At 38.3% G+C, this 16,474-nt stretch overlaps 1 protein-coding gene across 1 annotated transcript; it reads right to left on the bottom strand.

The window, feature by feature from the left end:
* Positions 1-177: 177 nt before the first annotated feature.
* On the bottom strand, positions 178-15,444 carry sts (steroid sulfatase (microsomal), isozyme S). Its single transcript, XM_033978980.2, has 10 exons — positions 15,393-15,444; positions 11,611-11,776; positions 11,153-11,274; positions 10,419-10,532; positions 7,066-7,477; positions 6,192-6,328; positions 2,702-2,839; positions 1,944-2,103; positions 1,654-1,775; positions 178-1,032 (listed from the first exon to the last, which is right to left on the bottom strand). Exons 2-10 carry the CDS (start codon positions 11,763-11,765, stop codon positions 680-682), a joined length of 1,713 nt encoding a protein of 570 aa, XP_033834871.1. The 5' UTR covers positions 11,766-11,776; positions 15,393-15,444; the 3' UTR covers positions 178-679.
* Between the last annotated feature and the right edge of the window lie 1,030 nt (positions 15,445-16,474).

Here is a 16,474-nt window from a genome sequence, read left to right as displayed (position 1 = left end):
AAACGGGTGGCAAACCCTTCACCAGAAATGTTATATATTTCACCTTTAATATTATAAATACACATAAAAAAAAAATCACTTATCAAGTTGTTTCTCCCTCATTTTATTACAGTACAGTATCACAATTAAAGTGCCCAAAACGAATTTTAATAAAACACACTTAAGATCATTATATTTAAGACTTTACAAAAAATTTTATTTTTAAGGTTTAAAATTTTACTTCCTGGTTGGAAATCATACCATGCTAAAGAATTCCATAAAAGTTACCTAGCAACCATGCTGAAACTCATCTAATGTACACAGAAATTATTATTTGACAAATACAAATAAAATAAACGGCTTTATTTTGTTTGTTTGAAATAATGTTTAAAGTACCAAAAGAATAAAAAGTAAAAAAAAAAAATACATAAAACACGTGAAAAAAAAAGTTTATATTTACAACAGGTATTATTCCACCAAATTAACTCAAAATGTGACAATCATCAAAACCTGTCATATGCACATTAACCTTCTCATAGCAAAAAAAACAAAAAAACAAAAAAAAAACAGGTCTAAATCAGGTCTTAACCAGGTCTAAACCAGGTCTAAACCAGGTCTAAACCAGGTCTAAACCAGGTCTAAACCAGGTCTAAACCAGGTCTAAACCAGGTCTAAACCAGGTCTAAACCAGGTCTAAACCCTATCTTTCCTTGTGACACTGGCAGAGCTGGGAGACAGAGGAACAACATGGTTGGAGCCAGGGTTTGGGCAGCACTTTCCCCACAGACATCTCACTCTCCCTGGGCTGCAGTGAGTCACGATGCTCTCTCACTGCCGCATCCATGGTCCTGATGATGTCATGGTAGTCCTGTTCAGATCCCGGACTCAGAGGTGTGGACTCGGAGGGGTCAAGGGTCAAGTCATAGAGCAGAGGGGGATTGTGGGTAGTGATGTGGTTAGGGGAGCAGAAACAGACGTGAGTGTGATAGCAGCCAGTGGAGTTCACGGGATAGAAGTTTGGAGTGAAATGAAACATCTTAAAAACTGAACTACCTGGAAGACAAAAGAGGAAATAAGTGGCTTTAATATTTGATTTTGAAATAAATATGTTTGGCACTGTACCTGATTTTTATTGTCTTAAAACCATAAAAAACAGAACTAGTTCATTTTACAGTTTGCAGTAGTAAGTTATTCCTCACTTACTTTATGCATTCAGAGCATTCTAATTATTCATCATGATGAGTTTATAAGTGCTTTTTCACAGCTTTCAGAGACCAGAGTTATGTTCCTATTTTTTCCACATGTGTTTGAGCAAAATGTGTCTTGCTCCGGTGTAGATGTCTTGTAAAAGCAGCTCTTGAGGCCAAAAGTCTGCTGTGTACTACCTGCATCTAATTATACCGTGTTTTATTGTTGTTCATTGAATCAGGAAATGCGCGTTTGCAATATAGTTGTTTTTAGCATTACCTTGAAAGCAAAAGTCCGCTGCGGTCTCTGATGTTGTGAAAAGTGCTTATAAACTCATTGTGGCGAATAATTAAGGTGCCCTGAATGCATTAGGTAAGTGAGGAATAACATTGGAGCACTGCAAACTGTTCAAAATGAACTAGTTTTGTTTTTTTCTTTTTAAGAAAGTAAAGATCAGGGACAGTTTACATTAAAATAAAAACTCACGGTGTTTGGGTCTCCAGCGCACAGCCTGCACTGTGAAGGAACAGTAATGAAACATAAACTCATGATCTGAACTCTGAGATGTACCCAACAACAGGTCCACAAGGGGGCGCCCATCAATGACTCTGAAAGGCATAGAACACATAAACATTTGAGTCCAAACCAGGAGTAAACCAAGACTAAACCAAGACTAAACCAGGACTAAACCAGGACTAAACCAGGACTAAACCAGGAGTAAACCAGGACTAAACCAGGTCTAAACCAAGACTAAACCAGAGCTAAACACAGTCTACCTGTCCTGTGGCAGCTGTCCCCCAGTCAGCTGTACCACAGTGGGGAACATGTCCATGTTGCTAGTGGGTTCGTAGATCTCCAGTCCTTTGGGGATTTTTCCAGACCATCGGATCAGCCCCACGACCCGGATTCCTCCCTCAAAGTTTGTGGCTTTCCCAGCTGCAAGACAATACACAAACAGTTCACTACTACTGCATACTGCTGATACTGTTCCACATGTATCTCTATGCTGGAATGTTCAGCAGTTACCACAGAGGCACAAAGCACACATTAGCAAACACCGCCAAAAGGTTTTAAGAAAACTCAAGAAAAAACACAAAATGGATTTAAACAGTACATTTTCAGGAGGCTGTGATCAATATGAGCAGTCATAGTCCTGTTTAGGCAAGAGTGACTGAAAAACTGTTGGTTAATGCTAGCTAGCATGTGGCTGTAAAATTATTTAAAAGGGACTTGTTTAAAATCGAAAAAAAGACTGAAATCTGAATTGACAAACTAATTTAAAAAAATCACATTTCAGAACATATTTGTGCAGTTTTAAACTACAGGAAATAAAAACTGCAGCCAGAACTAAACCAGGTCTAAATCAGGATCTAAACTAGGACTAAATCAGGATCTAAACCAGGACTAAACCAGGACTAAACCTGGACTAAATCAGGATTGAACCAGGATTGAACCAGAACTAAACCAGGATTGAACCAGGATTAAACTAGAACACTAAACCAGGTCTAAACCAGCATTAAAGGACAGTCTGTACCCTTGTAGATGCCGTTGGAGCCACCATGTCTCTCTCCGCTCACAGACACTTCCTCCAGATGTGCTCCCTGATCTGAGGTCAGATACACCACTGTGTTCTGAGTCAAGCCCAAACGCTCCAGAGTCTGCAAGATCTGACCTGGAACCAGTACAGACAACAGTGTAATGACCAAAAGTGACCTAGACCAATAGAAGGGTTGTCAAAATATTGAAAATCAGATACTAATCGATGCTAAAACTAGTATCGAAACTAGATACTCATTTGAGCATGTATCAGTATTAAAAAGTCCCATTCAGTTCTGGACTGAAGAAGCGATTCACGTCTTCACTCCAAAACCTTTGTCCAGTTTACAGAAGAGAATTTTTCTTTTGCCAAGTGATTAAAAGTAAAATTCAATAGATCTATGTGCTTGTGTTTTTTCCCAGTCCTAAGTTACAGATCTAAACGTACTGCTTTTGTAGTATGGAGAAAAACAAATTTACAAGATTAAAGTTGAGGTTAAAGCCAAATAGTAAACATCATTGTAACACGTTTAAAAGCACAGCTGTGAGTAGTTTTGTGTTTAGTTTAACATTAGTAGTGCTGTCCTGGTTTTGCCTCTAGTGGTTTCGTCTACAGAGAAATCCCACTCACAACAGAAGCAGAACTGATTAAAGTAATGGACGCATCGATTTGTACTCCTGTCCCTGTCTGAGCCTCCAAGACCTACAAAGGGCAAAGGTTGCTGTGTTTACAACCCCCTTGCTAACCGCTAACCACTAAAAGCTAACGCTCTTATTTAGATCTGTTTAAGAGAAGGCAGTCTGCAGCGGAGTCAATAAACAATGTAGCATTAATTCAGTTTTACTGGAAAGATGGTTTAATTAAAAGAGTTTCAAGGGGCTTTAAGGATGATATTGAAGAAATTAGGTCTAAACCAGGTCTAAACCAGGCGTAAACCAGGCGTAAACCAGGCGTAAACCAGGACTAAAGCAGGACTAAACCAGGCCTAAACCAGGCCTAAACCAGGCCTAAACCAGGACTAAATCAGGACTAAACCAGGTCTGAACCAGGACTAAACCAGGACTAAACCAGGACTGAACCAGGCCCTGTGGCTATCGTGTCTATATGTCTGTGAGCAGGTGTGTCCTGGTCAGATACAGACTTTTAAAAATGTCAGTTTATCAGGAAATATGAAGTTACAGACATATTTTTTACATCTGTGCAAATTCATATTTGTAACTTGAATTAATAATAAATACAGAAATAGTTCATTAACAAGTCAAAAAGTACTTAAATTGATTTTAAATTACATTTGATTTCATTTATACTGCCTTAAAGTTTCATCTGGCCCCTTGAGGACAACCAAGGTCATGTGGGCCTCAGTGAAAATCAGTTTGACAGCTCTGATCTAGAAAGATCACCTGGTCCCTCATCCAAACTCCCCCCTGCTCCACCTCTTCAGCCCTCACCCAAACTCCTCCCTGCTCTCAATTCCTTCTCTTCCCCCAGACCTGTTATCACCAAGAGCTAGGACATACAGGGCCTCTGCGTCCCAGGACATACAGTCTTGATAAAGATAATATCAGACAGAGGCCCTGAGATGGAGCTACACTCACCTGAAGGATTACGGTGTTTGACCCCCTTTCGCCTTCAGAACTGCCTTAATTCTACGTGGCATTGATTCAACAAGGTGCTGAAAGCATTCTTTAGAAATGTTGGCCCATATTGATAGGATAGCATCTTGCAGTTGATGGAGATTTGTGGGATGCACATCCAGGACACGAAGCTCCCGTTCCACCACATCCCAAAGATGCTCTATCGGGTTGAGATCTGGTGACTGTGGGGGCCATTGTAGTGAACTCATTGTCATGTTCAAGAAACCAATTTGAAATGATTGGAGCTTTATGACATGGTGCATTATCCTGCTGGAAGTAGCCATCAGAGGATGGGTACATGGTGGTCATGAAGGGATGGACATGGTCAGAAACAATGTTCAGGTAGCCCGTGGCATTTAAACGATGTCCAATTGGCACTAAGGGACCTAAAGTGTGCCAAGAAAACATCCCCCACACCATTACACCACCACCACCAAAAGCCTGCACAGTGGTAACAAGGCATGATGGATCCATGTTCTCATTCTGTTTACGCCAAATTCTGACTCTACCATTTGAATGTCTCAACAGAAATTGAGACTCATCAGATCAGGCAACATTTTTCCAGTCTTCATCTGTCCAATTTTGGTGAGCTTGTGCAAATTGTAGCCTCTTTTTCCTATTTGTAGTGGAGATGAGTGGTACCCGGTGAAGTCTTCTGCTGTTGTAGCCCATCCGCCTCAAGGTTGTGCGTGTTGTGGCTTCACAAATGCTTTGCTGCATTCCTCGGTTGTAACAAGTGGTTATTTCAGTCAACGTTGCTCTTCTATCAGCTTGAATCACTCGGCCCATTCTCCTCTGACCTCTAGCATCAACAAGGCATTTTCACCCACAGGACTGCCGCATACTGGATGTTTTTCCCTTTTCACACCATTCTTTGTAAACCCTAGAAATGGTTGTGCGTGAAAATCCCAGTAACTGATCAGATTGTGAAATACTCAGACCGGCCCGTCTGGCACCAACAACCATGTGTAACGGAGTTAAAAATGCATTTAATATTTCTTGTTTGTACAATGTTTTTTTTTTCAAAGTTATATGTGAATTTTATTATTTTGGTGTTTTATTTTAGTTTTTTTTTTCCGCTAGAGACACATGTTGGGGAAGACGGAAAGAGAGAATAAAGAAGAAAAACAGAACCACTCCACCTTGTGTCCTTTTCCTTTTTTTTTGTACGGACTGATGGAGGATTCAGCAGCCGTTACACATGCCACGCTCAAAATTGCTTAAATCACCTTTCTTTCCCATTCTGACATTCAGTTTGGAGTTCAGGAGATTGTCTTGACCAGGACCACACCCCTAAATGCATTAAAGCAACTGCCATGTGATTGGTTGATTAGATAATTGCATTAAGGAGAAATTGAACAGGTGTTCCTAATAATTCTTTAGGTGAGTGTATATCTACAGTTACACCACATAGACTGGTTAACAGAAGGGCAGTTAGACTGTCCCATCAGAAATTTAGTTCACATTGCCTGTAATAAGATATAATACAGACCTACTGAAACTAATACGAAACAGATCTTTATTTTAGATTATATTTCTTCTTTTAATCTTGACTTTATGTTTTTAACCGAATCATGGCGCAACAAAAACACAGGTAATGCAATTCTAGTGCAATCAACTCCACCCAACTTCAAATTTGAATCTGAAACAAGAGAAAAGAAAAAGGGTGGAGGTGTGCGTGTTTTGTTTTTTTTAGAAATTTGGGAAAATGTTGAATAATAAAACTAAGTTCTACGGTTTGCTGTGATCGGTCATTTGAAGTGGTGACGCTTAGAAACAAGGCTATTTAACATGTTATCTTACCCCATAAAATAAAAAGCAAAACAGAAAAAAAATAAGGCAACCAGACTGACCCACACTCCAGTCTACTTCCTGTACAGCATCGCCATAGAGACCATGAGCACTGGAGCCTCTGAAATCTGCAGAAGTGAAGAGCGCAGTGTGAACCTGAAGATATGAGACGAGGAGCAGGAACGGGCCCTCAGAGCTCCTGTAGATACAACCAGAGTAGACTGAGCAGAGCTGTGTGCTTAAACCAGAAACTGTAAAGAAGTGGACTAAGTGAGTAGGATAGCTAGTTACAGTGGCAAATTTGAAGTCAAGTTCCATATTTGGAATCACGAGTATCATACCAACCAAACAGCCAATCATTAGCCACGGTGTTGCTAGCGGGAGCAACCTCGATGGAAGGGGGTAGCTCATTGGTCTATTATTAATGTTCATATGTTGATTTAGGGACAAAATAGCAAAATAAAAACCTCAGGATCATGGGTGTTGTGCGTGTATGTGCAGTTACCAGGGTGACACAATGCACACACTAATAAACATTGCCAAAAAAAACTTTTAGAATGTCTGAAACTCTGAAAACCTAAAATAGATTTAAAGAGCACATTTTCAGGGGCCTGTGATTAATCCGACTGTTCATGGTCCTGTTTAGGAGTTTGATTTTCAACAAAAAGGTGAGAGTGACTGAAAAACTGTTGGCTAATGCTAGCTAGCTTGTGACCGTAATGCTATTTGTAAGTTCTTTTTGGTGAGATTGTGTTAAAACAAAGCTCAGATAAAATCTAACAAAACCTCAGACAGATCAGTGCCTACAGTTAGCATCACATCTCCAGGGAATGTTGATGCCATCAGCTGCATCACTAGAGTTGCATAGCTAATACTAATCTATATTTAATAAACAAGTCAAAACAGAAAAGGTGCAAGTTTGTCAAATGTCCTCACCTCTCCATAAAGTCCACCGCCTCTTGGGTCATCCTTTGGGTCATATTCAGGGTAGAAAACGGCTGTTCCACAATTTCCCCATTTCGCATCAAAATACAGTTCATATACGGGACAACCAATAAGAACGTTGTGAGAAAACATGTGACCAGGACAGCCAATGATGTCGCTCCCATCACCAAAAATCTTGGAACAGGAAGTAGCCCAAAATAGTACACGATAATGGTTGAGATTAAAATGACAACTGTAGTTTTTATGGGTAAATATTTGTTGAATTGGAAAACGGTGCCATGTCCGGGGTGGCAGTCCCGAAGGTTTGTCAAAGGAAATCCAAAAAAGTATTTAAATCCGTGTTTGTTGGGGTGGTGACAGTGGTCAGAGCTAGTCTCACAGTTTAGACCCAAGTGCCATTTACCTGCAAATATAAGAAATACATAAATAAAAGAGGAGCAGGCAGGAACAGACAGGAACAGACAGGGGTAAACAGGGGTAGACAGGGGTAGACAGGGGTAGACAGGGGTAGACAGGGGTAGACAGGGGTAGACAGGGGCAGACAGGGGCAGACAGGGGCAGACAGGGGCAGACAGGGGTAGACAGGGGTAGACAGGGGTAGACAGGGGTAATGGAGAGGTAAAGACTGGGAGAGTAGCTGAGTGCAATGATATTTCCTGACTGAAATGGAATATTGGGGCAGGAAGACAAAATTAATATTAAGGTTTTTGGCAGTATAAACAGGTTGAGTTTACAGGACTTCACAACATTCACACATAATTCAAACCTGGGCAGCTTAAATCTCCTCATAGTACCTAAAAATAACAAAAAAAATCCCACTAGTACAAAGAAAAGTACCCGCGATAAATATTGACTCCCAAAATGTACTGTTCTATCTGTCATGTACTGAACAACAGGGACGTTATTAGACCTGCATCTATACTGGGGCACCCGTCCCTTTCATTTGCACCTACATTTTTCTCAAAAGTCTGATGTAGTGCATCTCTTTCAAGCAGAGGACTCTGGGAGTCCTTCAGTACGACATTAGGACAAAATGGATGTAATTTCATGTATTCTGGTGAATTTTAGATGAATAAATACATGTAGCAGTCTAACTGAGAATTTTCTCCCAAGAGACTTTTACCTATTTTATTATTAGTACAAATATATGTACTCTTATTAAACTTAACGTGTTTTTCTGTGGGCGAAAAATGATGACTTCAGTCTTGTCTAAGTTTAGCTGGAGAAAGTTGTTTTGCATCCACACACTGATCTGTTGGATGCAGTGGCAGAGTGAATCCACTGGTTCATATTCACCTGCTGCAGTGAGACATAGATCTGACTACATGCTGACAAGCCACAAAGCTTCTGGGAGAATGTCCTATGGACAGATTAGACAAAAATTGAACTTTTTGCCAAGGCATATCAGCTCTATGTTCACAGAAGGAAAAATGAAGCATATCAAGAAAAGAACCCTGTCCCTACTGTGAAACATGGAGGAGGCTCTGTTATGTTCTGGGGCTGCTTTGCTGCATCTGGCACAGGGTGTCTTGATTGTACCCTGCACAGATTCAAATCTCAAGACTACCAAAGGATTCTAGAGAGAAATATGCTGGCCAGTGTCAGAAACTTTGGTCTCAGTCGCAGGTCGTGGGTCTTGCAACAGGACAATGACAAAACACACATCTAAAAACACCCAAGAATAGCTAAGAGGAAAACATTGGACTATTCTAAAGTGGCCTTCTATGAGCCCTGTCCTTAATCCTATTGAGCTGAAACATGTCGTCTGGAAAAGGCACCCTTCAAACCTCAGACAACTGGAGCAGTTTGCTCATGAGGGGTGGGCCAAAATACCTGCTGAGAGGTGCAGAAGTCTCATTGACAGTTACAGGAATCGTTTCATTGCCTCAAAAGGTTGTGCAACAAAATATTAAGTTAAGGGTACCATCATTTTTGTCCAGACCTGTTTCATGAGTTTATTTTAAAAAAATAATTCTGTTGAAGCATGGTTGAAAAGCAATGTCTTTTATTGACTTTTATTGGTTAAATTTCATAGAATTTGTATTTATTATTACTTTTGTCATTACTTCATCAACTGACGGGTTTTGTCACGTTTTTTCCACGTGTGTAAATGTGAAATTATTAAAATATAATTTCACATCTTCGTTATTGTCACACTGACAACTGCGTGAGGGCACTCTAGGCTTGTACCAGTGTGACAGACACACAGAAGCAGAAGCGGCGCTTCATCTACTTCCGGAGTTGACAGCGTGAAGAAGTGACACCGAGGATGAAGAATTCAATGGATTCAGTCATTTGGAGTGAGATCCAGAGTAAACTTGTTAGCTTGTTTTTTTATGCTTTAGTTATCTGATTATCTGTTAATATCTTAACAAACCAATTAATTAGCAAACCAGACCCATATTCAGTTTGTTGTCTATGTTTCATGTAGCTGAATAAATATGTGTTATGTAACAGTTGATTACACATGTTACAGTTCGCTTGTTTGACCATTAGATGGAGCTGGTGTATTTGTAATACCTGTAAGAAAATTTACTTGACTCCTTTTCTTTTATACATATCATTTATAGACCATAAAGGTGATAATTTTTCATTTGGAATAATATTTCTAAATGTTTACTTTATCTTACATCTAGTTTAAGGTTGCGAATACTACTTCCGGTTCAGCCTTATTTTTAGGCTAATGTGAAGTCTTACTCGACAGGGCACTATTAAGTTATATTTGATGTGTTTGCTAGTTTTACAGTGTGAACTGTGATGAAGAAGTAAGACCACAGTAAACATCAGTGAAAAGAACTCTTGTGTCTCTCGTGTTTGTGGACAAGCCGCATGTTACATTAGTTATTTGATTAACTGTTAATACCGTACGTAAACATACCAGAGAGGTCGTTGTCTGTGTGTTATGTTAGTGTGCTGTACTGCTATTCAGCCTGTTGTTCTTCATTTTATTGCTATTATTATTATAATTTGCCTTTAAAGCTAAAATGTCTGTTCTTGGTCTCGGATTTTGTAAAATACATTTCTTATACTCCAGAGTAACGTATAGTCTGGAAAATATGGTAAATGACTTCTATGGCTAATTATTGGTTCACTTTGCCATGTAATGGTTACAGCTCAGGCTGTTTAATGATACAGTATATTTTAAAAATGTTTACTGGATTCTCCAGCTTTGTATCAGAAGCATAAAGTATTTCAATACTAACGTTTATTGCAATATTTCTCTGTAGAGACACATCACCCTTTAAAATGTGTTATCATGACAAGCCTAACAAAAGGATTCTTCACTAAACAAGAGTATTGGGTTCTTTATCCACAGGGCCACCAGCTTCTGCAGTAGTACTCACCAATGAGTGCAGTCTTGTAGCCCTGCTCTTGTGCGATGGAGGCAAAGGTGAGCTCAGACTGAGGAAGTCCTCCAGAGCCAGCGTTAAAAAGAAACACTCCATTGCCAAACACACCTGAAGAGAAAGAAGAGTAACTAAACAGTCACCTGCTCGTTAATGTGATTGTGGACCTGTACCTGATCGCATGTGTATAGTATATATGATTATTAAAGAAGACATATTGTGTTTGTGTCTGCTCTATAGAGTGTACATTGTGTTGTAATTTGCACATTTTAAATCACAATATTGATCTAAAACAGCTTAATAAAAGAAACAAGTCCACAGACTTCACCATTAAAAAACTGCGGTGCCCAGTGGAAGCTGATGTCGCCACAAACATCACAACAAAGCGCCGCATGCTGTCAGCCACTCCTATGGATAGCTGTACATCACACTAGCAAGCAGGATTTTTTTGTCATTTGTACCAAACAGGATCCTGCCAAATCCTGCGCTGAGACTGACGAAATCTAATTGGAGGAGGAAGTGTGTACGTCAGTGAGCATGTGCCGGTGGCGGTGAAGACGAAGGTAGATTGGTGTAATGACGTCTTGAATACAGGAGAATAAAGATTACTCAAACATGCATCAATCACTCTAAATACAGCTTCAGAACGTCAATGAGAAGGAAACAACAATAACATGGTTAAAAGATCTGAAAAGTCCAGTTTGCAGAATAGGTCCACTTTAAACCTGTACCTGTCCTTATGGGGTATCGTCCTGTGAGGAAAGCAGCTCGACTCGGAGAACAGAGAGGAGCCGCTGCAATGTGATGAGTCAACTTCACCCCATCCGAAGCCAGACTGTCCATATGAGGAGTCCTGGAGGAAAGGATTAAACCGGAACTGAACAAGGTCCAAACCAGAAATAAACCAGGACTAAAACAGAGCTAAAACGGAGAATAAAGCAGTGACTAAAGCAGTGACTAAAGCAGTGACTAAAGCAGTGACTAAAGCAGGACTACAGCAGGACTACAGCAGGACTACAGCAGGACTACAGCAGGACTAAAGCAGGACTAAAGCAGGACTAAAGCAGGACTAAAGCAGGACTAAAGCAGGACTAAAGCAGGACTAAACCAGGACTAAACCAGGACTAAACCAGGAGTAAACCAGGAGTAAACCAGGAGTAAACCAAGACTAAACCAGGGCTATATTTACTTGAGTGTCTTGTTGCCGTAGCAGCCTAGGTCTCCTATCCCAAGGTCATCCACCATCATCAGGACAAAGTTTGGTCTTGGTGGATTCAGACTCCAGACCTGGTTTAGATCCAATACCAGTACTTGGACCAGGACTTGGACCCACAGGGACCTCATCTGGACTTGGCCTGAAAAAGCCAAAATGACACAATTTTAAAAATACTGTGTTATAAACAACCCTTTGACCCTTAAAATAATAACCCCAGCTGACCCAACAGCTGGGGTCATTATTTTAAGACAATTTTAAAGGTCATGTACAGGTCACTTTGAATTAATAGTAAACTACTCTGTGGGGTTCATTCTAACCAGCAGAGGTTATGTGAATGATAGTGATGGGACAAGGTCTTGTGCCACAAGACTGTGCACATGACAAAAATTATGTCATGAGATTTTTTTTTTTTTTTTACATGTGTTTATATTTGGATTGGACAAAAAGACTTCAGTGCTGCCCAGTTATATCTGCTATAGTTCCAAAAAGAGTGCTAGAACTGTCATCGCAATATTACAGGTCCTATACTACACAAAATGACTCTTGTGAGCTTTAAGTTGCGTTAGAATGTTGTTACCTCATCAAAAAACATACTTGGAGTTGTGTTTTGTTTTATTCACACATGATTGAGTAACACTTTATTATTAATCTCTTTACACATCCAAAGCTCAAAATGCTGTGTTCCACCTTGTGACGTCATAAAGCAGTAGTTTTCAAGTGAACAGATTCTTTTACCTTTTGTTTAGTAGAGCTTGGCAATTCCATGGCTGAAATTATTCTAGCAAAGATGTATGGAGTTAAAAAACACAGTGGCGTACTTCCTGTATTACCACATGATGACATCACAAGGTGGAACAGAGTATTTTTCTATTTGAGAGAAGAACTCAACCTATATATACAGGGTTTATGTGTTAAACATGTGTGAATGAAACAAAACACAACTCCAGGTCTGTTTGTGATGAGGAAACAGGCCAAAATTGAGAACTGACTTGTACAATTTATATATTAGGAACTGTGTAAAAATCTCGTCTCGTCTCGTTCTCGTGGAACCAATCTCAGTATTTCCAATCTCAGTATTTCCAATAGATTTGATTAAGACTATGATGGCACTAATGACTTTTATCTGAATAATTTTATCTCAATCAAATGTGTGGAGTATGAATGTCACGTTCTGCCTTGTATGAGAATACAATGAGCAACAAAGTCTAATTTTGTTATGCCAATATATAGTCCAAGTTATTTTAGACTCTGGAGCAGGGATTTTAGACCATGGGGGGCCACCATAGTCCCATTTTATCTTGTAGAAATTGTGTAAGGTCCCATCCCTAGCAGATGACATCACAACCTTTGGACCTTTATTATAAGTGCAAAGTTATATTAGTGTCAATAGTGAGTATGCTACGAGGGTCATTCAATAAATAAGGTGAATTTTTCGGTATAAGGACTTTTAATAGAGTTAGAAGCTTACTTTTTTTTATTTTTATTTTTTTATTTGTTTTTCACATGGATTAAATTTCTTTTGCAGATAAAAAAAAACAAAAAACTTTGAAAGTTTTGGTGATTAACAAAGATGGCCAACCAAGAAGCATGCTCCAGGATTGAACAGCGGTCAGTTATCAAGTTTTTGGTTGGTGAAGGTGCAAACCCATATTCAACTGTGTATGGTGCCACATGTTTCAGTCAAAAAAATGTCTACAAGTGGGCTAAATTGTTTAAAGAAGGCTGGAGCAGTGTTGAGGATGAAGGCAGGCCTGGGAGGCCTACAGAAGTGAGGTCACCTGAGGTAATCGAACCATACACAGCTGACATTCTCCTATGAATTTCAACGGGTTTGCACCCTTCAGCAACCAAAAACTTGATAACTGACTGCTGTTCAATCCTGGAGCATGCTTCTTGGTCGGCCATCTTTGTTAATCGCCAAAACTCTCAAAGTTTTTTTTTTTTATCTGCAAAAGAAATTAAATCCATGTGAAAAACAAGTAAAACACACAAAAAAGTAAGCTTCTAACTGTATTAAAAGTCCTTATACCAAAAATTTCACCTTATTTATTGAATGACCCTCGCATATTTGCTGAAAACAACATATTAACATGTTTCATAAGTAAAGTTTTTGTTTTTTGAGGCAGCATCAGCTGCATCCCACTAATGAAACTATTGCACATTACATCAGGTTTGTCAAGATGTTGTGTACAGTTTTATATCATGTTTTTGTATATTTATGGAAAATTGTCGTGTGGGAGCGTGGGTGACGTAGGCTTGTGGGTGGAGCCTTGTACAGAATCTTACTGCTAACTATAAGGAGTGTTCAAATAGGGCCCAGGAGAGATGACTAGATTACTCAAACATGCATGAATCACATCTAAAGCATGTTTTTGATGAGGGAACAACATTATAATCTTGGTAGAAAGCTCAAAAAAGGTGATTTTGTGTAATACCCCCTCATTAAACTGTTTTAGGAAGCATGATTCAAATATGAGGTGGATGGTGTAATGAAATAAAAGCATTGTTATACATTCATAATTGCAGTAGCACAGTATACAGTATTCAAGTTACTGTACTGTTTCTTTAAAATAATATTACTCAAGCAGAAGTACAAAGTAGTGATCCAAAAATGACATAAGTAAGAGTAAAAAACTGTTTGGGGAAACTACAACTTAAGAGTAACTGTCGGGACGTGGCATCTGATTTATAATTGGAAGTGAATGTAATTTGAAGGACAAAACATTAAATAATGCACAAAATAAGTTTTTCATAGGACAGACACCAAAATGAGAATAGGCCTGTCACGATGATTAACGTATTGACTTATCGTTCAATATATGAGAGCTGGAACTAGTGATGTGACAATGATGAGTGAGTCGGCTCATTTGAACGGTTCCTTATCATGAATGGTTGTAACCGGATTTCATTTTTTAAAAGAACTGAGTCTTTTTCTTTCTAATTTGTATATGCATTTTTATCCCGATTAACGCTGAATCAACACAAGAATCAGTTCAGAAGCAGAGCAGGCAACATAAGTGAGAGCTTTGTGCACAAAAACATATTTGACATCTAAATAACTTAGTTTTAATTTTTTTTTTTTTTATTGTAAAGCAACATTTTATTTCGCTTATGCCTTATTTGAAAGGGCAAACACTCTCCTACTCTCAGTTTGACACATTTTAAACACATCTGAGCCTGGGTCTTTTCTTTGTGATTATTTGTAGATAAAATGAGTTCTCACACTGGCTTCTGTTTGATAAATAAACAGGAAAAGAGCCAGTCTTTTGAACGACTCTTTGAAATGAACGGATCCAAAAGATTCGAATCCCACAAAAGAGCTGAATGTCCCATCACCAGCTATAACTATATTTTTTGGTCTCAATATTTATAGTTCTTTACATAATGGGCAGATTTGTGTTATTTTATGATAATACGATAAGCTTTGACCTGTAAAGGCTGAATTAGTCACTTCTATGGATAATTATATCTTCATTCTGTGATTTGTTGGAGTAAATGCACACTGTACATTATATTATACACGCACGAAGAGACCTATGCTGTGGTAAAACTGTTAAAGTTTATGCAGGTTTGATCAAACTTTAACACATAGCTCACCTACCTGATGTGTGTCAGTACAGCTCGTGGAAACCTCACGTGCTCTCCTCAATTTGACATTTTTTACGAGTTGACAAAATAACGAAATATGAAAGGTTTAACGCAATATTTGGTTCATAAAGTGGATTTTAAGTCGCATTCGTGCAAAAATACCTTACCTTGTGGAATAGAATGAACTGCACGGCACTCATGCACGCGCTGTGGAAACGTCAGCGCGTTTGAACTGAGTTGCCAGATTCCAAAGACAAAACCCAGCAGACAGATAAACTCGGACATAAAACAAAAAACGACGGCGTTACCAAGTACTTGGAATTATGTGTAAATATCAATGCTACGTGTAGGCTAGTAGCTGTAAAACAGTATTAACCCAAGACAGCACATGTTAACGTGACACTGTGGGAACCTGTGATTGTTATTTCTTACATTAAAAACACTTTTTTTTTTTTTTTTTTTTAAATCAATACTTACTTATTGTTTTTGACAGAAGCCTTTGGCATATTACATTTTTAGATATTGATACATTCATCTCCCGTATTCTATCATTTCTGACTGACATTGTATCATACTGTACATAGGTGTGGAGAAATAAATAAAATTATATATATATATATATATATATATATATATATATATATATATATATATATATATATATATATATATATATATATATATATATATATATATATATATATATATATATATATATATATATATATATATATATATATATACATACGCATATATATGGTTTTGTATGGTTATATGGTTCTTGAGTTTTAGTGTGAAAAAAAAAAAAATAATAAATAAATAGAATTAAGGAAATATGCAAAAATTAATTAAGTATTACAAATTAAGTATAGTGCTGCGTGTATTAGTTATCATTGTGTTATTTCTGTTGTAAATAGCATGTAAATAGTGTGGTTCTTGTGCTTTAGTGTTAAACAAACAAAAAAACATATAAATAAAATGTCAGGGATCAGATATTTTGTTTTCTGCTCCCCCTCTTCTTGTGTTTGTTCCTACAGAGCTGGTGGTGACGAGGGCTCCTCCTGCAGTAGACCAGACCAAGCTCCCAAAAAAAAGAAAGACATATGGATCAACTTACAACTAAAAATGACTTTAATAACGTTATTTTTTAATCTGTAACAGAAAATATGTAAAATTCATAAATTTCCCTGAAATTCATAAAAAAATTTTATCCTCATTTAAACTATAGATATTTTTTAACCAACTGATT

This window comes from Periophthalmus magnuspinnatus, chromosome 2 (genome assembly GCF_009829125.3).
Source record: "Periophthalmus magnuspinnatus isolate fPerMag1 chromosome 2, fPerMag1.2.pri, whole genome shotgun sequence".
NCBI classification, from domain to species: domain Eukaryota; kingdom Metazoa; phylum Chordata; class Actinopteri; order Gobiiformes; family Gobiidae; genus Periophthalmus; species Periophthalmus magnuspinnatus.
This window is presented reverse-complemented; position numbering and strand designations above follow the sequence as displayed.